Here is a 24,364-nt window from a genome sequence, read left to right on the forward strand (position 1 = left end):
GATAAATGCAATAAAAACAGACTGATATTATAGCATATCATAAAAAGAAAGAAATAATACTTTTAAGAAACTATTTTTATATTATATGAAAAATCAGAATTATTAGGAGATGAAAATGAGATGGACAAATTTTTAACAAATATTGAACTTCCAAAATTAGAAGATAGAGAATGAATTAATTTAGATGCTTCTTTCACAAGAGAAAAAAGATCAAGAAAGCCTTGGGTAACAAATCTCTGGGGGAGGATGGGTTTCCTCCCGAGTTCTACAGACAATTTAAAGATTTAATGATACACCTTATGATGGATGTATTGGACCAGGTGGTAGAACCCAAACCCTCCCGAATCTTTCTCAACTATTTCAATGCTACTGTAGGAAGGTAGGACCCTTAAAAACTTCATCATATAGACCTATATCACTTCTTAATGCTGATTATAAAATATTGACAAAGGCATTAGCTAATAGACTGGGACAATAACTAGCAAAATTAATACATGCAGATTAGGTGGGATTTGTCAAAGGAAGACATTCTTCAAATAGTTTGTCGGCTATTTAATATACATATGGCAAAATCAAAGTTGATTCGAAGTATAACTATCTTCCAAGATACAGAAAAAGCATTTGATCAATTAGAATGATCTTTCTTATTTAAAACATTGGAAATATTTGGTATAGGCAGAAAATTTATTAACTGGAACTCTTTATATAAACCACAAGCCAAAATTATAACTAAAAATCAGATGTCAGTGATCTTTCTGTTGAGTATATCAAGTTGACAGGGGTATCCTGTCTCCGGCACTTTTTATCATAGCTATTGAACCACTGGCGAAGATTATAAGGAGATCCGGATATTAAGGGCATTGAAGTTGGACAGAAAGAACATAAAATTAGTTTATTTGCTCATGATGTGCTATTATATGTGTCTGACCCAGCTGAATCCTTTTTTTTTAATTTTTATTTTTATTTTTCACACCATAAATCACATTAACCATGATACACATTTTTCTACTTTCTCACATGTCCAGATTGCATGAATTGTTGTTCCCATTTCTTTTTTTACATCGAAAACATCTATCAGATACTGTTGGGTCCCATTTATTTAACTTTTGAGGTGTAATGTATAGCCTGTGTATCCAGTTATATTGTATCATACATAGCCTCGTATTTATTGTATTTCTGAGCTGAAGATAGTGAAGATCCAGCTGAAGATCCAGCTGCGCTGGGTGGGTCACGTCTCCAGAATGGAGGATCATCGCCTTCCCAAGATAGTGTTATATGGCGAGCTCTCCACTGGCCACCGTGACAGAGGTGCACCAAAGAAAAGGTACAAGGACTGCCTAAAGAAATCTCTTGGTGCCTGCCACATTGACCACCGCCAGTGGGCTGATATCGCCTCAAACCGTGCATCTTGGCGCCTCACAGTTTGGCAGGCAGCAACCTCCTTTGAAGAAGACCGCAGAGCCCACCTCACTGACAAAAGGCAAAGGAGGAAAAACCCAACACCCAACCCCAACCAACCAATTTTCCCCTGCAGCCGCTGCAACCGTGTCTGCCTGTCCCGCATCGGACTTGTCAGCCACAAACGAGCCTGCAGCTGACGTGGACTTTTTACCCCCTCCATAAATCTTCGTCTGCGAAGCCAAGCCAAAGAATACATTCTTGGAGGGATGTCCTCTAACTTTACTGTCAATATTAAGGGTGAATGGTCCGATAGTATTCTAGCTTTATATTCAGTTTTTCTTACTCTATCTTGCATACGAGCTGATAACAAAAATAGGTCTATTCTTGAGTATGTTTTATGTCTAGCCGAGTAATATGAATATGCCTTTTCCTTTAGGTGTTGTTTCCTCCATATATCCAAAAGTTGCATTTCTTCCATCGATTTAATTATAAATTTGGTTACTTTGTTCTTTCTGTTAATTTTTTTCCCAGTTTTGTCCATATTTGAATCCAAATTCAGGTTGAAATCCCCTCCTATTAATATGTTCCCTTGCGTATCTGCTACCTTCAAAAAGATATCTTGCATAAACTTTTGATCTTCTTCGTTAGGTGAATATACATTGAGTAGATTCCAAAACTCCAAATATATCTGACATTTTATCATTACATATCTCCCTGCTGGATCTATTATTTCCTCTTCTATTTTAAATGGCACATTTTTACTAATTAATATAGCTACTCCTCTCACTTTTGAATTATACGATGCTGCTGTTACGTGTCCTACCCCATCTCTCTTTAATTTCTTGTGCTCCAATTCAGTTAAATGTGTCTCTTGCACAAATGCTATATCAATTTTTTCTTTTTTCAGTAAATTTAGCAGTTTCTTCCTTTTAATTTGGTTATGTATTCCATTAAAATTTAAAGTCATATAGTTCAACGAGGCCATTTTATACTTTGTTTATCTTCCCTTTCCGTTTCTCCATCATTACCTTTCCTTCTTATCCATTTCTGTTTTCTTGTTTTGAACCCTTTATAAGACAACATTCCTAAAACATCAAACATTTTCCTTATTCTCCTATTTAAAACTTCTTTAGCCCCAATCTCCCCTTCTCCTCCTGAGTTGTCCTTTATCCCTTGTCGGACAACCACATCTCCCCTCTCCATTTGGATTTGCGAATTCACTCGCAAGCGTCAGCTGATTTTGCAGTGACCGTAACTCCTCTCCACCCAGCCCCCCCAGAAAAGATTTCACTTTTCATATGTAACAAAGGTCACTCTTTTAATTCCCTCCTTATTCCCTCTATTCCATTTCCTTCCCTTATTAATTCTTGTCTATACTCTCTATATTTTCCTCTAAATACGGATACATTCATGTATGCACACTATACATATACACACATACCCACATACATATAAATCGTGGTCATTTTTACTCTTATTACATGTCTTCATCTCTCTGCTTGCTTTGTAGTTGTTCTGCAAATTTCCTTGCTTCCTCTGGATCCGAGAATATTTTTTTTTATAAGATCGTTTTCGCTGTATTGAACTCCTTCCTCTTCTTCAGGAGTTCAAAACTTATGTGTCTTTTTAGTTCGCAGTCTTTTGTACTCTCGTTACACGTCTTCATCTCTCAGTCTATTTTGTAAATGTTCTGCAAATTTTCGTGCTTCCTCTGGATCCAAGAATAGTCTGTTTTGCTGTCCTGGAATAAATATTTTCAATACCGCTGGATGCTTTAGTATAAATTTATACCCTTTCTTCCATAAAATCACCTTTGCTGTATTGAACTCCTTTCTCTTCTTCAGGAGTTCAAAACTTATATCTGGATAAATTAAGATTTTTCGCCCTTTGTACTCCAGTGGCTTGTTGTCCTCTCTTACTTTCTCCATTGTTTTCTCCAGTACCTTTTCTCTTGTAGTATATCTTAGGAATTTTACTAATAGATCTTGGCTTTTGTTGTGGTTGTGGTTTAAAGGCCAATGCTCTATGTGCCCTTTCTATTTCCATTTCTTGCTGTAGTTCTGGACATCCTAGTATCCTGGGGATCCAATCTTTTATAAACTCTCTCATATTCTTGCCTTCTTCATCTTCCTTAAGGTCCACTATCTTTATGTTATTTCTTCTGTTATAATTTTCCATTATATCTATTTTCTGAGCTAACAGTTCTTGTGTCTCCTTAACTTTTTTATTAGATTCCTCTAATTTCTTTTTTAAGTCCTCTACCTCCATTTCTACTGCTGCTTCTCGTTCTTGCACCTTGTCCATTCTTTTTCCCATTTCTGATAAGGTCATATCTATTTTATTCACTTTCTCTTCGGTATTGTTTATTCTTCTTCTTAAATCATTAAATTCTTGTGCTTGCCATTCTTTAAATGACTCCATGTATTTTTTAATAAGAGAAAGTATATCCTTTGTCTTGCCTTTCTCTTCTTCTATTTCACTGTACTCTTCCTCTTCCTCTTCTTCTTCCTCTGGGTTGGCCATCTGTTGTTTCTTTGTTGTCGTTTTCTTCTCTTCTTTCTTGTTTTCGTTGTCTTCTGTGTTCTCCTCTTGCTGCAGGTGTTCTGCAGCTGTCGTTGCCGGCTGTTGAGATCGACTCCCCAGCTGGTCCCCCCTCCCGTCGGTGATGCGCATGCGCGAGGCGCACTTTTACTTGGCTCAGCGAGCCATTTTTGTAGTCCACTTTCTACCGACCTGAGGGAACGGGTTTCTCTCTCCACCGTGGGCCTCTTCGAACAGGTAAGGCCTTCTCCTTCTTCTTCCGTTGTCTTTTCTTCCTCTCTTCTTACCGTTGGTTTCGATTTTTCTTTTTTCGTTGCCATCTTCTTTCCACCTTTATACTCACTTTACTTTAATTTTTATTTTTGTGCCTTTGTGTTTTCCTTTATTTTTCCGACTTTTCTGGAGAGGGCTGGAGTTCACCGTCCGGCCACTACTCCATCACGTGACTCCTGAAAAAATACTGTAATCTTGACAGACATTTCCATTTCTGTAAATCTTTCTCTATTATCTGTCATTATTCCATCCATCTTCCATTTAAATCTACTACCTTTTTGATATCTTTCATAATCAAAATTATTCAATGCCATTATCCGGCTTTTGTCCATATTGACTTTATAACCTGATAATCTTCTATATTTTTCTAATGTTGTTTGTAATTTTATCAAGGATTCAGCTGGGTCAACATAGAAGTTCTCCAGTATTACATCATCTACTCAATATTTGGAAGAAGATTCATGTAGAAAGAAATAAAACAAATTATCAATTACCAAAACTAATATTGACGCAAAACAAGTTACTCCCTTTTACAATAGATAACCTTTCCTTTAGAGAATGGGAGAAAAAAGGGATTAAAAGAATAGAAAATTGTTTTTCAGGAAATAGATTATTATCCTTTGAACAAATGAAAGATAAATACAATATAACTCAAGATACAGCGCTGGCATATTACCAATTGAGATCCTACTTGAAGGATAAATTAGGAAGCAGTTTGAGTTTGCCAGAGGGAAGTAACTTTGAATATGTGATTACAGATACAATGATAATCAAAAGATTTATAACAAATATGTATATTAAACTGCAAGAAAAGGAGAATGAGGAAACAACTGGTAAAACTAAACAAAAATGGGAACAAGATTTAAATATAAAGATAAAAAAGGAAACATGGGAGAAGTTATGCTCTGGAACGATGAGAAATACAATAAATACGAGGCTACGTATGATACAATATAACTGGATACACAGGCTATACATTACACCTCAAAAGTTAAATAAATGGGACCCAACAGTATCTGATAGATGTTTTCGATGTAAAAAAAGAAATGGGAACAACAATTCATGCAATCTGGACATGTGAGAAAGTAGAAAAATTTTGGGAAGATCTAAATCAGATATTAAATAAAATAACAGAAAACAATATACCAAAGAATCTAGAGATCTTCCTCCTAAGTAACATTAAAAAACAAAGAATTTGGAATTGATTTGGAGGATGCACAAAAAAGATTTGTTAAGATAGCTCTAGCCGTAGCAAAAAAATGTATTATGTCAACCTGGAAATTGGAAGATAATTTGAAAATACAACAATGGTATATAGAAATGAATAAATGTATTCCATTAGAAAAAATAACATATAGTTTAAGAAATAATATTGAAATATTTGAACAAATATGGGAGCCTTGCATGAAACACAATAGCGAAAACCTACCGGGGACAATCACTACCTAAGTTAACGGAAGGAAAAGGAAATGAAAAGAATGGACTCAGTGGAATTTCTTGTGTATTTTTGTTGAATGACAACATTGTTTGACTGGTTTGGTGTGTCCTGGATTTTGTACTTTGAATGGACGGGAGGGGGGAGGTGGGGAGGGTGGGGAGGGAGGATGGGAGGGGGGGGGATGGGAGGGGGGGGGGGTGGGAGGAGGGGGGGGGAGGGGGGGTGGGGGGGGGAGGAAATGGCACTGTAAATGTGTGAAAAGGAAAAGGTGTGTATCATGGTTAATGTGATTTATGGTGTGAAAAATAAAAAATTGAAAAAAAAAGATTACAGTATTTTTTTCAATCAATCCCTATTGCACTACCTAAAAATGTCTTTACATTATTAAATAATTATATACGGCAATCCCTATGGAATAACCAAGTGCCGAGCCTTTCATTGGAAAAGCTAATATGGGACTATAAATGTGGAGGTCTTAGACTTCTGGACTTTAAGAAATATTATTTGTCAGCACAACCAAGATTTTTATCATTTTTTTTGGAGGAAACCATCCCACTTCTTGGAACCAAATGGTATTCAATTTGATAGAAAAAGAAACAGCAAAATACTTTATAAGTGGAATGTTAATAACAATAAAATGGATAACCCTATATTAATACATATGATTAGAATGTAGCAAGAAATAAATGAGTGTATTGGGGAAACCAAGCAGATATAATAAGAACATCATTATGTAAAAATGTGTCGCTGCCTATGAATCTGTGTAACAAAATATAGAATTAATGGTATGATAATGAAATAAAATATATTGATGACCGCTATATGGAGGGATCTCTTGTGTCGTTTGAACAATTGAGAAATAAATCAAGTGCCTAATGGAGTTTTCTTTTGTTTTTTCCAACTAGGATCATTCCTAAGAGAAAAATGGGGTCAAACTTGGCCCCACCTGAAATTAGTGAAATGGAACAAGTGATTTGGCTGGGGAATACACCTAAATTTATAACTAAGATGTTCTCTGCTTTCCAGAATGAAAATGCGAAACCAGGCTTAGAGATCGATGGGAGTCTGATCTAGGTGTTGCAATAATGGAAAGATTTTGGTCTGATTAGTGCTTGGATAGCATGACATTAATTATAAAGGCAAATTGCAAATTAGTGCAATAATTTCTGACACCAATTATATCTCGCACCACAGAAGTTACACATTTCAAAATCTGAAATACCAGAAATATGTTTTAGGTGTGGGATAGAAATAGTAATGTTCTTACATGCTACATGGACGTGTGTGAAGCTGAGACCTTTCAGGCAAGATATTACTAAAATATTAACAAGAATAACCAGCGCATTCACTGTTAATGCATTCACAGGCAACCCAGAGCTTTATCTTTTTGGCAACTTCATTGAAATAAACTAAATTCCAAATTTCATTTGTTAAAATAACCTTTGCAGTGGCTAAGAAATGTATTGTGATTATGTGGAAATCCAACTTCCTTCTACGTTATAGTGTGATGCACTGCTGAGATGAATAGTTGCATACCAGTGGGGAAAAAATTACAACTTAAAGAACAAATATGGCATAGTTATTAAGATATGGCAGCCATATTTGGATCATATAGGGGTCCAATTGTAATTATGAATACAATAATAAAATAAATGCTGCTATAGCATAAATGCAAGTGACTTCCCCATATAAAATATTTGATGGTCAACATAAATGTGAGCCCTGACGGTGTGTGGATTTATATTGTGAAAAGTGTGGGGGGGGGGGAGGGGAGGGGGGAGGAGAGAGAGATGTTTTTTGTTTTTTTATAAAGAAAAAGTTTTATTTATTGGAGAGTTTTTCTGTATATTTTTTTGAAGAAAAAACAAAAATATATTTAAAAAAAAAAAAATATATTTAAAAAAAAAAGAGAATGGGATGGAGAGTTTGTCAGTGATTACATGATCTGCGTTTCGATTCTACACTGGAGGAGATCAATCAATAAACACTGAATGCAAAACACTCAATTGGAAGAAGTGTAAGCAAATCACTATTTCAGCTGGAAGGACTATCTAGGTCCCTAGATGGTGGGAAGAAACAATTTGAAAATGCAGATGTTGAATCTTCTGCAGTTGCACGTAACTGCAAGAACAATGAGAGTGGTTAGTGAAGAACAAACCAACAGTCCAAATGCTGAGAAGGTGGTAGGGAGGGAAGTGTTGAAGGTATGTTTGATGATGCAGTAACTGTGAAGGTGATAAATGATTAATTGAATGTGGAGGCTGATGCGATTTGTGGGACTGAGAACAGATGTGGGGGAAAATGGAGATGCATTTGACTCCTGGGCATTTCTGGTAGAAGTGACGCACATTTATCAAAAAAAGGAAGGTTTCTCTAGCCGCTTTCAGGTGCTTCTCCGCCAAGAATGTGCCTGCAGAAGCAGATGCAAACCATTCAGGTTGGCAGCCCTGAAAGTGCTGCGCTGTTCACCTGAAAGGGACAGCTGCAGGAGAGGCACCTCGGAGCGCACTCCAGCTCTTGTCCCATCGGGACGTCGGGGCAGGGGTTGCTGGCGTGGGATGTCAGAGCTGGGGCCTCGACGTCCTGTTCCAGTGGGGAGGGGGGCTATCAGGCGCGGTGATTTAGGTCGCTGGCTGATTGTCATTAACCTGCCCCTTAGCAGCTGCTTTCAGGCGGCTGCATTTCGGTGCCCAGGGGGTCTTCAGTGCTCCGGCGATTATCCCTCCTGGAGGAGGGTTATAAAGCGCCTCGGAGGCACCTCCTGCTCTTTCAAGTGGGTACCCCAAGAGCCGCATAGGGGTAGAATATTGGGATATTCTGGCCACCTGAAAGAGCCTTCTGAGGCATGAGAAGTATCATCAAATTAGATGAAAGAAATGTGAACATAGAACAGTACAGCATGGGTCCTTCTGCCCTTAACATTGTGCTGACCTTTTTGAACCTATTCCATATCAATCTAACTCTTCCCTCCCTCACAACCTATAACCATCCATTTTATTGCATTTAAATGTCCTTGTTTATCAGGTTCAACTCTCAGAGTGTGTTCCAGGCACCCAGCACTCTTTTAAAAAAAAATAAAACAAACAAACAACCTCTGTCACTGGTAAATTTTTCCCAACTCACCTTAGCAGATGGTCTCTGGTTATTGGCCATTGCCTCCCTGGGGACAAAATTGCTGACTGTACACCCTAACTATGCCTTTCATTATACTCCTCTAAGTCACCTCCCATTCTCTGTAGCAAATCACAAAATTCTGTAGACACTGTGGTAAAAGTAAAAACTCAGCAGGTTTCCATTCTCAGTTGCTCCAAAGAGAAAATCCCTAGCTCATTCACCCTTTCTTGATAAGATATGCATACTCTTCAATCCAGGCAGTATCTTGGTAAATCACCTCTGCATCATCCATAAGCTTCCTACAATGAGGCATCAGAATTGAATACAGTATTCTAAGTGTGGTTTAACCAGGGCTTTAGAGATCTGCAGCATTACCTCATGACTCTTGAAATCAAACCTCAACTTGTGAAAACCATCACACCATAAGCCTTTTTTGCTATCCTATCAACTTTTGCTTCCACCTCGAGGGTTTCATGGACTTGAATCCTGAGATCCCATTGTAGGCTTTATTTGTCACTTTAAGGAAAAAAATGAGATAGTGTTTCTCTGAAATCGCAGAACTACAATAAAAGCAACATAACTACAAATAGCGTCGGATTAGAAACACCAGGTCCTGAAGAGGCCACTGCGATCGACTGCTACCCTGCCATTTTGGACCCTCAGCTGCCCCTATATCCTTGCAGGACAGTGAAATGTATATTTAAAAATAAAAGTGCCAGAATACATCGTTTTTCAAAGGTGGGCCATGGTTACACAAGAGACAGGCTGAAATATGGCTTTAGATGTTAAAATGTATGATAGAGACTGTTCACCTGATCCGAAGAAGCCACTGCAGGCTACTACTGCGCCGTCATCAAGGCTGGGTTTCCTGGCATCTGCTGGATTCTGGATGTTAAATTGTCTGTTTTTTTTAAAAGGGAAAACCACTCACAGTATGATGTCTCTCAAGGTCAAAGCCACTGCATCTCCCTGTGAGCTCCCAGCGATCCTCTCAGCCTTTCGAGAGGACGCAAGCTCTGCCCCCCTCCCCTGGAAGTTGAGTCTGTACACTTCACAGCCTCTTCTGCTCTTGCTTGGCATTCCCTAAATTCAATGTCCAACTCACTGAATTCCAATCTCCATCCTCATCTGCTCAAAGATTGAGTACGGCACCTACTTGAGGGAGTTCCTGTTGCACCCGATCTGGAGAGGCCGCTGTGGGCTCCAGCTACGCTGCCATCTTGGTACTGTTCTTCCATTCTGCTGAGAATCCTGTCGTTAACCATGCGCTATGCTTCAAATGTGATCTTCCAAAGAGTGTCACTTCACACTTTGTTGGAGAAATTCAGCAGGTCATGCAGCATCCAAAGAAATTAAAAGGCAATTAACATTTCAGACCTGAAGACTTCTTCAGGAGTGCCAAAAATCAGGCAGAGACCTGGAGAAAAAGAAAAGGTTTTTGAGGGGAAGGTGAAGGAACACAGGTTACCAGGTAATAAGTGTATATTTGTGAGAGGATAGAAGAGAAAAAAAGCTGAGAAGTGATATGGAGAAGGAAGTGGTCAAAGAAAGATGGTTCACTGATCTGAGAAGGAGGAGGGGAAGAAGGAAAGAGAGACCAGGGTAAGGGGTTAATGGAAGTTGGAGGTCGATAAGGATGGCATCTGGTTGGAGACTGGCGAGACAGCATGCATATTGACCTCCATTTTCTGTTTTCCATCTTGGCATTGTGTCAACTGGACCACCATGGTCTTTGACTCTCCCTCCTTCTCTGTAATGTAAAGCATACTCTTTCACTTTACTAGTTTTGATGAAATGTTATGATTCTCTCCCCAAAGATGCTATTTGACCTGATATTTCAAGTTCAAATTTATTGTCACAGGTAGTGATGGGGGTTGTTTTGTGAGCAGACCAGTGGACATGCATAAAAGAACAAGAAAGACGCTGTACAAAAGTACAGAGTTACAGGAAAGATAAGTTGGTGAGGAGTAAAGGCAAAATAATCTTACCATTTGGGGTTGTTCAGTGGTCTGACAATGGTGGGAAAGGAACTGTCCTTGAAATTAGTGCTATTTGATCTCATACTTGCCTTAGTCCTGATGGAAGGAGGCTGAAGATGGTATGACCAGGATGGTACAAGTTTTAAAAAAATATTTTGGCTGCCTTTCCAGGAGTCTATGAAGGAAACTGTGTGTATGATAGAATGAACTATGTTCACAACTCTCTGCAGTTTCTTGTGGTCTTGTGCAGAGCAGTTCGTGTACCAGGCAGCAATACATCCTGATAGGATGGTTTCAAAGGGGAACCTACCTATCTGTTGTTAAGAGATACTGGTGTCATGCTAAGTTTCCTCAAGTTTCTGGAGGCATGGTGCACTTTTTCATAGATATTGGTGAAGCCAGACAAATCCCTGGAGATCTGGGGATGATTACCCTTGGGAACTTGAAGCAATCTACAGCCTCCACCCCAACACCATTGATATGACTGGGATTGGGGTGGGGGAGGGGAAGAGCTCAACCCCTCCTCTCGAAGTCTGTAGGCTCTTTGGTCTTGCTGACATTGTTGACCTGGTGTCAAGTTCCGTGTTGATCAGTGGGTATTCTCCTGTATTAACCCAATTACCCACATTTAGCTCTCTATGCCTGTGTGATTCAAGTGCTCATCAAGAAAATTCTTTAATGCTGTCAGTGAGTCTGGTTTCACCAATCTCCCAGTGCATTCACCACTCTCTGGGGGAGAAAAAGATCCCCCCTCAGAATTTCTTACATCTTACGATAAACCTACGTCCTCCAGTTTTATTTACCTTTGATATAGGGAAAACCTTCCTGTGGTCTACGTTATCTATACCCCTCATAACTTTATATACCTCAATTACATCTCTTAATCTCCTCATCTTAAGGGAAAAACATACCCAACCTCGCTACTCTCCTCGTAACTGAACTTACTCAATCCCAGGCAACATCCTGGTAAATTTCCTCTGCACCTTCTCCAGTGCTATCAAATTCTTTCTCTACCTTGGTGACCACAACTCCATGTAGTAATCCACTGAGGTCAAACTAAGGTCTTATAAAGCTGGAGGATGAGTTTTGTATTCAATATCTGAGTAATGAAGGGCAATATCCCATATGCATTCTGAACCATTGCTATCCACCTGATTTGCCACCTTCAAGTATTTGTGGATGTGCTCCCAAGGTTTCTATTTTCCTCGGATTTCTCTAGGACCCGACTATTTATGGTGTATGTCCTTGCATCAAATGGTCCCAAAAGCATCACTTCACGTTTGTCTGGATTAAACTCTGTCTAACATTTCTCAGTCCATTCCCCCACACTTGGATATCTTTGTGCAGTCTAAGCCTACTATCAACAACTTCACCCATCTGAATTATCCATGAACAAACTGATCATGTCTCCCACATTCACCTCATTTGTATCTGTTACAAACAAGGCCTCTCCAGCAGCATTCATTGTGGCACATCACTAGTCACAGGTATACAATGATGAAAACAAGCCTCTACCATCAACTTTGGTCTCCTATTTCCAAGCTAATGTAAGTTCTAGTTTTCCAACTTACTCTAGTTACCCTCTATGGAAAAACCTGATTCTCTTTAATTCCCCTTTTCTCTTAAACCTATGTCTTTTTGTTTTAAACTTTCCCTCCTGGGCAAAAGGATTGTCACTATTCACTATGTCAATCGTGGTTTTATAAACTTCTAAAAGGTCATTCCTCAGTCTCCTTTGCTCCTGGGAAAATTGTCCCAGCCTATCCAAACTCTCCTTGCAACTCAAGCACTCCAATCCCAGCAACAACCCGTGAATTGTTTCTGCACTCTTTTTAGCTTACTCACACCCTTCCTTTTGTTTGTTGACCAGATGGCACATGATAATCCCAAGTGGAGCCCCACAATGTCTTGAACTATAAAATGAAGCCCCAACTCTTGTTCTCAATTCTTTGTCCAATGAAGGCAAACATTTAATAAGTCTTCTTCACCAACATGCATACAGGTGTCACTACTTTCAGGGAACTATGTACTTGAACCCCTTGAACTCTCTATTTCTACAATTATCCCCAGGACGCTGGGCAAGGGCATCATACTGTATGCCCTATCCTGATTTATCTTCCCAAAAGGCATCTTTTTGTACTTGTCTGAATTAAATTCCCTTGCCTGCATTCCCAGTTGATCTTCACCATGTGGTATCCTTGGGCAACTTTCTTCATTATCCTCCATAACAACCAATTGTTGTGTCACCCGAAAATCACTGATCGTGTCCCCTATGTTCTCATCCAAATCATTAATATAGTTGACAAACAACAGTGGACCTGGCACCAATCCTTGGAGCACACTGATGGTCAGAGGCCTCCAATCTGAAGAACACCCCTCCTGTACCATTCTCTGACTTCTTCCACTTGGCTAATTTTCTCTATGGGAGGCTAGCTCACCCGGATCCCATGTCATCTTACCTGCCGGTCCAGTATTCCATGCGGGATTTGTCAAAGGCCTTGTTAAGATCTATGTGTAGTCAATGTTGACTATTGGTTTTTTTTTTCATTTTAATTTAAATTTGGATATGCAGCCTAGTAACAGGCCCATCCAACCTCTGAGCCCATGCCTCCAAATACACCAATTAACTTACAAACCATGTATGTTTTTGGTGGGAGGAAACTGGAGTACCCAAGCAGGAGAAAGTACAAATTCATTACAGACAGCGCTGGATTTAAACTCTGGTCATTGGCGCTGTAATAGCATTGTGCTAACCACTAGTTAACCATGCTGTTCATGTTGTATATCAGCCAGCTTCACAGTTGATCTTTTGTAATAGTGAATTTTTCATGCTCTCCGATTGAAAACCAGAATCATTTCTGCTCGTCTCTATTGGTGTGCACAGTTATCTGTTCCAGATATCCTGAACTTGGATTGTCTAATTTGCATGTCCATGTTCCTGTCATGAGAGATCTTTGGATGATACCACTGGGGGGGGGGGGGGGGGGGGAAGGAACCTTTCTATTTAATATCTGTTCTATTGCTGTGGAACATTTTAACCGCTGAATTTTTTATTACTACAGGCTTGGATATGAAGGCAAATGAGCGATGTTGTTCATTTGATGGCGACGGGGACAGAATTGTATATTATTACTTTGATCAGTCTGGATGTTTCCACCTTCTTGATGGTGATAAGATCGCAACTTTAATGACCACATTTCTAAAAGAGCTTCTTGCCAAGGTAGAACTTTTCTTTCATATCACGATGAGATTGATTAGTCATTATAATGGATAACAAAGAGTTTGCTTTTTCCACACTTTGGGGAGTATATTATGGATTTTGAGCTGCTGATCATGAAAATCACCTTAGAAATTTCCAATCACATACTTTTTTTGGTCTATAACCTATTCTGTTACATTTTAAGTCTACGAGTATATTGCCCCAAAGCAAGCCTACTGCAGGAGGCGATCCCTGTACCTGCAGGAAGACCACCTAAGGGGCGGACTCCACCTGGCCAGCTGTCAATTGGCTGACCTGAATATAAACCTGAGCCAGTCACATGGGGAGCTCCCAAGGCTTGAACTGGTGTTCAGACTTTTACTGGAATAAAGCCTGTTTCTAGTCTTTTTGAATTTGTACTTGCTTGCTGCTACCTCAGTGCACCACACTTGCATATATGGATGCTGAGCATTACCTTGATATCGATTGAACCCAATTTGATGCACACGTTCTTCAGGGAATGACATTTTGAATGTACTTAACAATAGCATTTATTGTCTTCAGGAATATACAATGCAGCAGAAATGTCCCTTCAATGTTGCAACAGTTGTGATGTATTCTGTTACAATTGTGGGAAGTATGTGCTGAATGTTAATTTCAAGTTAATTTAATGTTTCTCCAACTTCCTACATGAGACAGCAAATCTGAAATTATCTTTGAGTTCCTCTTGAAATTGTCTATCATAATCCCCAATTTTTTTTTCACAGGAAACAAAGCTTTTGGAAAAAGATGAGAGAGAACAATCAGAAAAATCAGATCATAGGTCTTCTGGGACATTAACTCAGATTTTGTCAGTCATAAGTTTCCAATATTTTCAAGTTTTATCTCAAACTTTGTTGTTTTAATATTTGTATCATCTTTATAGATATGAAAAATCAGAATTGTTTTTCGGTATTTGGGTGACAACAGTTTTGAAATGAAGTATCACATTAATGTAATTAATCTTTCGTTGCCCTGTTGTCTTTTATCCATGAGATTTAACCACAGGCAGAAAACACTGCTGTTTCGCAGCTTTTGTATGAGGAACTAAAACAGGAATTAGCCACAGATGAACAGCAGCCATCTGCATGATCTACCACAAGCTGCATGATCTACCACAAGCTGCATGATCTACCACAAGCTGCATGATCTACCACAAGCTGCATGATCTACCACAAGCTGCATGATCTACCACAAGCTGCATGATCTACCACAAGCTGCATGATCTACCACAAGCTGCATGATCTACCACAAGCTGCATGATCTACCACAAGCTGCATGATCTACCACAAGCTGCATGATCTACCACAAGCTGTGATTTGGTCAATTACAGAGAAACGAAAAATATTGGATTCTAGACAGTTGGGAAGTTATTTGATATTGAAACCAACAGCTACATTCAAGAGTCTGAAGAAAGTAATTATCAGATCAGAAAAGAGCAATTGCAGTAGAGATGAGAATGGAAAATCATAAACTAAAAATACTGCAGTGCACCAGAAGGGTGGTATGAGCAGAAACTCCAACTACAAGAATAAAATAGAACCACAGGTTTTTGGCCAACCAGAGAACAGAATACCTGTTGCTGATGAAGAAGATGTCTCGAAGTTACTCGAAACCTGAAGAATCTTGGTGCAGGTAATATACCTGCAGAATGTTTCACAGCTGCTAACAAGCAAGCTTCATAAAATCTGCGACATTGGATCCTTCGGTGGTCGTGGCAGTGAAGTCAATGTCATGATCTGACCCACAGATACAAATGGATGTATCCATCTACCTGGAGGAACTGCCAGCACTGTTCATCTACTCCTAGGCCTTCAAGAGGCTTAACACTCTCCGTTTGGTTGGTACCCCATCCAGCATGCATTCTCTCTACCTCCAGTGCACAATGACTGCAGTGTTTACCATTTACAAATGCAAAACAATTGCTCACTCAGACAACTCCAAAACTTGCGATCTGTACCTCTAAGAAGGATAGGAATGGCAGGTAGATATTAACACCATAACCTGCAGGTTTCCATCCAAGTTGTGCATTATCTGAAATGTGTCAATAGTATTTCATCATAACTGGGTCTAAATCCTAGAACTTGCCATCTGACAGCCCTCAAAGCACTTCCACATCTTCTCCACTGACCTCTCGAGCTTTAAGGGATGGGATCTAAGATTGCTGAAAATGAATATTTTTAAAAATTTACTAAGCTTGTTTTAAAGTAAATTCCAATCATGCATATCCTTTTGAAAACAACATATTTTCATTTGTATGAGCCTTCCTTTGTGGTGACTCACAGCTCACTTGAGCTGCTGTCAAAAAATGTCTCCTGTGCCCTTGATACCATGCGATTACAAGAGTTTTCAGAAAAGTAAATGCAGCAGTGTGCTTAGGTGGTTGGTACTGAATGAAGGAAAGCAGAGTTGGGTGGATGGGGGGGATGGGGATGTGTGTGGGGGGGGTGGGGGGTGAGTTTAATTCAGCTTAACTGCAGGTTTTGATCAATAATTCCTAAATGAACACCAGAAGTTCAAATTGAAGTGAAAAGAGATTTAAGTGAATGCTGGATTGGTACCATAATTATGGCATCAGACTTGCCTGTAATAACTGTATTACTGTGTTCTTTTTACTTAGGCTGATTTGGACTTGCAGATAGCAGTGGTACAGACTGCTTATGCAAATGGAAGCTCAACAAGATACATTGAAGATATCATGAAGGTGATAAAATTATGAGATTAGATTATTTCATGACCCTACATACTTTTAATAGCTACTCACCATGGTAGTGCAGTGGTTCCTCAGTAAGGCCCAGCTCCTGCAACCCAGGTTTAATCTTAACCTCGGGTGTTATCTGTGAGGAGTTTATACATTCTCCCTTCTTTCCACAGGGAATTAGTCAGTCATCATTATCCCGTCTGTAAATGGTTCAAAATGCGGCAGCAAGGCTCCTGACAGGAGCCAAGAAAGGGACCACATCACCTCTATTCTCGTCTCCCTTCACAGGTTGCCAGTACAGCTCAGGATAGATTTTAAAATTCTCCAGTTTGTTTACAAAGCCATGAATGGACCAGCCTCCACCTACATCACCGATCTCCTAACTCTCTACTCCACTTCAAGACCCCGCAGATTGGCCAACTTAGGGCGCTTAGTTGTTCCACACTCAAATCGCAAACTCAGGGGAGATCGCGTCTTCGCAATTGTAGCCCCCAAACTGTGGAACAACATTCCTCCCTCCATCAAATCATCCCCTTCCTTTAACTCTTAAATCCAGGCTGAAGTTGCATTTTGACTCACAAGTGTTTTGAAGTGATTGTTACCATGTTGTATGTACAATTCTGAACCTTGGGTACCCGTTTTACTCTGCATTTTAAATAGCTGCTTAAGTTAAGATGTAATTTATGATCTGTACAGAACTTTGGTCAATGTGAGTTGTTTTAAATGTGCTATGTAAAGAAAATTAAGCTAAATTTTCCATCCTTTTCATAAAAGAAGGCATGAGAAGACCTTGTCAAGTAGGATTAAGGAAAACTGTAAGCGTGTTCTGTGCATATGTGAAGAACAGGAGGATGACGAGAGAAGGGTAGGACAGCTCAGGGATAAGGGGAACCACTTGTGCCTGGAGGTGAAGAAGATGGGGGAGGTGTTTATTGAATATTTTGCTTTGCTGTTCACGAGAGAGTGAGACCCACAAAGGAGTGGGACCTTGGTGAATGTGAGGTCATTGTAGAACAGGCTTATGTGCTGGAGTATGTCGAGGTTAAGGAAAAGGAAGTGCTGGAGCTTCTTAAAAGGCATTTGCATTGATAAGACCCCGTGACTGTCTGCAATATTCCCCAGGTTAGTCTGGTAATTCAGGGAAGTGATAGCTCAGGTATTGGCAATGATCCATGGCTCAAAGGAAGAATACAAATGTGGAAGGCAATATAATTCCTAGGTGAATTCTAGGAATTATAGATCAATGAGTCTTTGGTCAGTGGTGGAAAAACTATCTGAGAGAATTCATAGGCGCAGGATTTAGACTCGAAGATATAGGATTGGAATTGGGCCAATTGGTCTAAACCTTCCCTACCTCACACCCATTGTATCCTATCTAAGAGCCTTTTAAGTTTCCATATTGTACCGGCCTCCACCACCACCTTGGCATTGCATTCCATAACCCCTTGACATCTCCCCTTAACTTTCTTCCCCTCACCCTAACCTGATGTTCTCTGGGGTTTGTTACTGTTGCCCTGGGGAAAAGGTGTCCAACCTATCTATGCTTCTCATAGTCTTGTAGCCTCTAATAATTCACATCTCATCCTTCTTTGCTCCTTAGAGAAAAGCCCTAGCCAACTCTGTAATCTTGCCTCATAATATGCATTCTCCAATCTGGGCTACATTTGTAAATCTCCTCTGCACCCTGTGCAAAGCTTCCACATCTTTCCTGTAATGAGGCAACCAGAATTGAACACAATGCCCCAAGTGTGGTCTAACTAAAGTTTATAGAGCTGCAATATTACCTCATGGCCCATGAACTCAATTCCCCAGCTAATGAAGGCCAGCATACCAGAAGCCTTCTTAACTACCTTATCAACCTATGTGGCAACCTTGAGAGATGTATGGATTGGACGCCGAGGTCCCTCTGTACTTCCACACTGTTAACTATCCTCCATTAGCCATGTTCTCCACCTTCAAGTTTGACCTTCTAAAATGCATCTCTTCACACTTGTCCAATTTGCACTCTATCTGCTACTTCTCTGCCTAACTCTGCATCCCATTTATATCCTGTTGTAGCCTACGACATCTTCTGCACTATCCACAGCACCTCCAACCTTCATGTCATCTGCAAACTTACTGACCCACCCCTCCACATTTTTGTCCAGTTATTTATAAAAATCATGGAGGTGGGTCCCAGAATAGATCCCTGTGGAGCTCCAGCCAGAATGTGTTGCCCTCTTTTACTACCCTCTTTTTCTGCAAGCAATTCTGAATCGACATATTCAAGGTTCCATGGATCCCATGCCTCATAATTTTCTGAATTAGTCTACCCTGATGGACCTTATCATATGCCGTCATAAAATACATAAACACCACATCTGCCACCCTCCCTTCATTAATTTCTTTAGTCACTTCCTGAAGAAACTCAGGTCGGCACATGAGGCACAACTTGCCCCTCACAAAGCCACGCTGGCTATCCCTGAGAAGAATGTACTTTTTTAAATGCTTGTTAATCTTGTCCCTAAGAAATATTCTCCAATAGTTTGCCATCTATTGAAGGAATAACTATCCTTTTCCACCCTTTTCATCTGTCTTCCCCTGTAACCTTGCCTTCCCTTCTCTCCATTTTAAATATACCCAATGGCCTCCATAGCAATCTGCGGTGATGATTTCCATAGATTCACCACCTTCTGGATAAGGATCTAAGGGGACATTTTTGTATTCAGAAGCTGTGCACTGAATAAAATGTCACATTCATGCTATCCAGGCCTTTCAGTATTCAATAAGTTTCAATGAGATCATTCTTCTAAACTCCAGAAAGTATAGGCCCAAAGCCAACAAATGCACTTCTTAAGATTAACCTTTCACTCGGGATCATTCTAGTGAGTCTCCTTTGGATTTTCTCCAATGCTAACACATCCTTCGATGAGGAGCTCAAAACTGCTCATAATACTTTGCGTGGTTTGACTAATTCCTTATAAAGCCTCAATCTCTGCTTTTAAGTTTATCATCATCTGACTGTGCATGTAAAACCAGACAAACCAGGGTTTCTTTGGACCATAGTACACACATTATATTTATTATACAGAGCATATAATAATCACATGTATCCATAAAAATATAATTAAACCAAATGTGTGTAAATATTTAGCAATAATTTGCTCATTTCATTTCTAAGTGACCCAAGGTTACAGGATGCCATTCATATATTCTACCCCTTTGAAATAAATGCTAACATTTACCTTTAGTAAAAACACAATGTTGGAGAAACTCAGTGGGTCAAAGAGCATACTTTATATAGCAAAGAGAAAGATACATAACCAACATTTCGGGCTTGAGCCTTCATCAAGGTATAGATTAAATGTTTATTATGTATCTTTCTCTTTGCTCTATTACTGGTATTTCTTAATTTGGTTTCTCCCTCTCAAACTGCAGAGGGAATTTTATCATATTTTGATCACTGCCTCCTAGCAGGTTACTTTACCTTATCTCCCTTATAAAATCTGGTTCAGTATACAACATCCTGTCTAGAATTGTCTTTTCCCGAGACAGCCACAAGCTGCTCTAAAAGGGAAGCATTCTATAATTACCTTCTTTTGGGATCCAGAACCAACCTGATTTTCCCATTCAAATATTTAATTGGGGAAGGGATGATTACCATGGGGTAAAACCAAAGTAAAGAGTAAATTGGAAACCAATATTTTCAGGGAAAAGAACAGCAGAAGTGTGGAGGATGTTGAGGGAGCACATTCGTAGGTTCTGGATACACTTGTCCCACTGAGACAGAAAAAGGATGGCAGAGTAAAGGAGCCATGGTTGACAAAAGGTGAAAAAGTTAGTTAGGCAGAAGGAGGAAGCAAACGCCAGGAAGGGCTGATGAGAATTATATAATAGCCAAGAAAGAGCTTAAAAAAAGTCCTTAGGAGAGCAGGATGGAGGCATGAAAGGACCTTAGTAAGTAGGATTAAGGAAAACCCTAGCATGTTCTAAACGTGCATGAAAAAAGAAAAACAATGATGAGAGTGAGGGCAGAGCTGATTAGGGATAAAGTGGGGGGTGGGGGGGAAGCATGTGCGGCTGAATCCTGGGAATTATAGACCAGTGAATCTTGCATTGGTGGTGTGCATACTATTGGGGAAGGATCTGAGGGTTATGATTACAAGCATTTGGAGAAGCAGAATCTTCTCAGATGGACAGCATGGCTTTGTGAGAGGCAGGCCATGCCTTACGAGCCTAATTGAGTTTTTTGAGGAGGTGACATACGAAATTGATGAAAGTAAAGTGATGAATGTGATGTATATGGATTTTAGTAAGGCATTTGACAATGTCTCCAGTGGTAGACTCATTCAAGAAGTCATGAGGCATAGGAAACTTACTTGTCTGCTTTAATTTGGAATGAGCTTGTCTGTAGAAAGCCGAGGGTAGTTGTTGATGGAACATATTCTGCCTGGAGATCAATGATTAGTTAAGTTCCATAGGAACTGTACTGGGACCCCTGCTCTTTGTGATTTTTACAAATGACTTGGATGAAGAAGTGGAGGGGTGGCGCAGTAGAGTGAGTCATGAGGTAATGTTGTTCTACAAAACTCTGTTTAGATCACACTTGGAGGTTTGTTCAGTTCTGGTCACCTCATCACAGGAAGGATGTAGATGCTTTGGAGCAGGTGCCCAGGAGATTTACCAGGACGTTGCCTGGATTGGAGAACATGTCTTGTGAAACAAAGTTAACAGAACTTGGGCTTTTCTCTTTGAAGTGATGAAGGATGAGGGTGACTTAATAGAGGAATATAAGATTGAAGGATCGAGAGAGGGTGTACAAGCCAGCACCTTTTCCCGAAGGTATTAATGGGCAATACCAGAAGACCTCTGTTTAAGATGAGTGGAGGAAAGTTCATGGGAGATTTTAAATAAAAAAAACAAATTTAGACATAAAGTATGATAACAGGACATTTTGGCCCATGAGTTTGTGCCTGCCCAATTTACACCCATTTATGTTTTGAACGGTGGGAGGAAACCAGAGCCCCCAGGTAAAACCCTTTCAGACATGGGGAGAACGTACAAACTCCTTACAGGAAGCACGGATTCAAACCTCAGTCACGATCGCTGGCACTATAAGGGCATTTTGCTAACTGCTACACCAACCGTGCCGCCCATTGTGTCAGAGGAAAGATTTTTACAGAGAATGGTGAGTGTCTGGAATGCATTGCTGAGGGTGATGGTGGAGGTGGGTACAATAGGAAGATTTAAATGACCCTTGGATAGGTACATGGATGTAAGAAAACTGGAGGGTTATGGGTGTGTGGTTGGATAGGGTTAGGTTGGTGCTGGAATCAATATACTGTATATAGGTCGGCACAATATCATGGGCTGAAAGGCCTGTACAGTGCTGTAATGTATGTTCTGATGGAAGACATCCCAGTGTACTAAAAGAAAGGGTGTTATAGTTGGAAGTTAGAAAAGAAGTTATAGTTAAGGCATTTGTAATAATTTATCAAAATTCTTTGGGAATTTGGGTAGGTCTTCGGGGATTGTAAGACAGCGAATAACATGCCACTATCTGAAAACGGAAAGGATATAGACTATAGGCCAGTTAATTTAATGCCTATCATCAGAAAAATGCTTGAAGCTATCATTAGTGGTTAGCGCAACACTGTTGTAGCGCCAGTGTTGATGGATCGGGGTTCGAACCAGGAATTTGTATGATCTTCCCATATCTGTATGGGTTTCTTATGAGTGCTCCAGTTTCCTCCCACAATCCAAAAATGTACCGGAGGTTGTAAATCAATTGGGTTAAATCGGATGGCATGGGCTTGTTGGCTGAAAGGGCCTGTTACCATTAAAAATACAATACTGTAAAAACTCAGCAGGTTAAACAGTGTCCTTTATATAGCAAAGATAAAGATACATAATGAACATTTTGGGTTTGAGCCCTTCATGATGGTATGGAAAAAATGTCAGCAGGCGGCCAAAAACAAAGGATGAGTGGGGAGGCAAAGTCGCAAAGGTAATAGATGGAGAAGGGAATGAGGGCACAGCAGCAAACGGGGAGGAGGGATGGCTAGGTGAATAGAGGGAAACAGGTAGAGATCTGACAGGGGTAAGGAAAGGAGAACAGGTTAGCAGAAACCTTAAAAGTCAATATTAATGCCCATCAGGCTGAAGAGTGCCCGTATGGAAAATCAGGTGTTGTTCCTCTAATGTACGCATCACCTTGGTGGGATAGTACACGAGTCCATGGACATACATGGTAGTATGGGAGTGTGATGCAGAACTAAAATGGTTGGCCACTGGGCGGTCTCTGTCACTGGTGCAGATAGAGCAAAGGTACTCAGCAAAGTGATCTCCCAGTCTGCTCCCAGTCTCTCCGATATAGAGAAGGCCACCAAGGGAGCACCGTACGCAGTAAATCAATCCTGCAGGTACACAAGTGAAATGTTGTTTTACTTGAAAGGCCTGTTTGCTGCCCCGGACTGTGGTGAGGGAGGAGGTGTGGGCACGTGTGGCAGCTCCTGCAGCCACAGGGGAAGATGGTGGGGTTTTGATTGGTAGAGAGGGATGAGTGCATGAGGGAGTCACATAGGGAGAAGTCCCTACAGAAGGCAAAGAAGGGAAGAGAGGAAAGATGTGTCTGGTAGCCTATTTGCGCTTACAGCTCCTCCGTAACCACAGTCTGGGGCCCCAAACAGGACTTTCAAATGTGTATCTGCAGGATTGATTTACTGTATTCAATGTGCCCTTTGTGGCCTTCTCTACATTGGAGAAACTGGGCACAGATTGGGAGATCGTTTCTCTGAACACCTTCACTCTGTCTGCACCAGTGACCGAGACCTCCCAGTGTCCAACTATTTCAGTTCTGCGACCCACTCCTATACTCCTCATGTACTATCCCAGCAAGACCACCCATAAATTGGGGGAACAACACTTGATTTTCTGTCTGGGCTCTCTCCAGCTAGATGGTATCGACATTGACTTTTCCGGTTTCTGCTAACCTGCTCTCCTTTCCCTTCCCCCTGTCAGATCTCCAACCCTTCCCTCTCTATTCATCTTGCCATCCCTTCTCCCCTTGCTTGCTGCTGTGCCCTCTGTTACGAGCCCAAAGGACTCAAAACTAGCAGCAACAGAAATTCACCAAGACAGTGGCTACTTAAACAATATGGTTTTATTTTCTTAATACAGAATAAGATCAATATTTAACTTATCACTATTAAGTTGCTTTACTTAACCCCTTCCTAATTTTGTGTTTGTGCGTGTGTGTGAAGATGGTTCTTTTTCACTGTCCACTTCTCCAAGTCCACTTCTCCGACTTTACTGGTATCGGGAGTTTTCAGTACTGTGATGGAATTAAACAGTCATTACATTCAACAGGCTCTGGTGCCTTAACTTAAGTTGTTACCAGTCAGGAAGGTCTTTGGTGGGTGCAGACAGAGAGGTTTGGTGTTTGTTGGACACACAAACTGATTTCCTTTTTTTAAATAATTTTTTTCACACTGAACCATATCAACCAAAATATGTACAAATGCATCTCATTAAATTTACACAATGGTCTTTTCTTCCCCCCTTCCCTCCCTCCCCTCTACCCACCCCCCTCGAATACCCATAAATATTCAACATATACAATACAATAAAACCATAAAACAATATTTTCACACAAAGGAAAATAAACAAGACACTGAATCTAGTCGTTTTGACTTATTATT

General features: G+C 40.2%; 1 protein-coding gene across 2 annotated transcripts in view; it reads left to right on the forward strand.

The window, feature by feature from the left end:
- pgm3 (phosphoglucomutase 3) overlaps nucleotides 1-24,364 on the forward strand; it is an 89,601-nt gene that overhangs the window by 34,837 nt on the left and 30,400 nt on the right. For both annotated transcript variants that reach the window (XM_069932207.1, XM_069932206.1), the window contains exons 7-8: nucleotides 13,809-13,966; nucleotides 16,605-16,688. In XM_069932207.1, coding sequence (XP_069788308.1) covers nucleotides 13,809-13,966; nucleotides 16,605-16,688 — 242 coding nt within the window. The remainder of the gene's footprint in view (nucleotides 1-13,808; nucleotides 13,967-16,604; nucleotides 16,689-24,364) is intronic.

Source organism: Narcine bancroftii, chromosome 4 (assembly GCF_036971445.1).
Source record: "Narcine bancroftii isolate sNarBan1 chromosome 4, sNarBan1.hap1, whole genome shotgun sequence".
NCBI lineage: Eukaryota > Metazoa > Chordata > Chondrichthyes > Torpediniformes > Narcinidae > Narcine > Narcine bancroftii.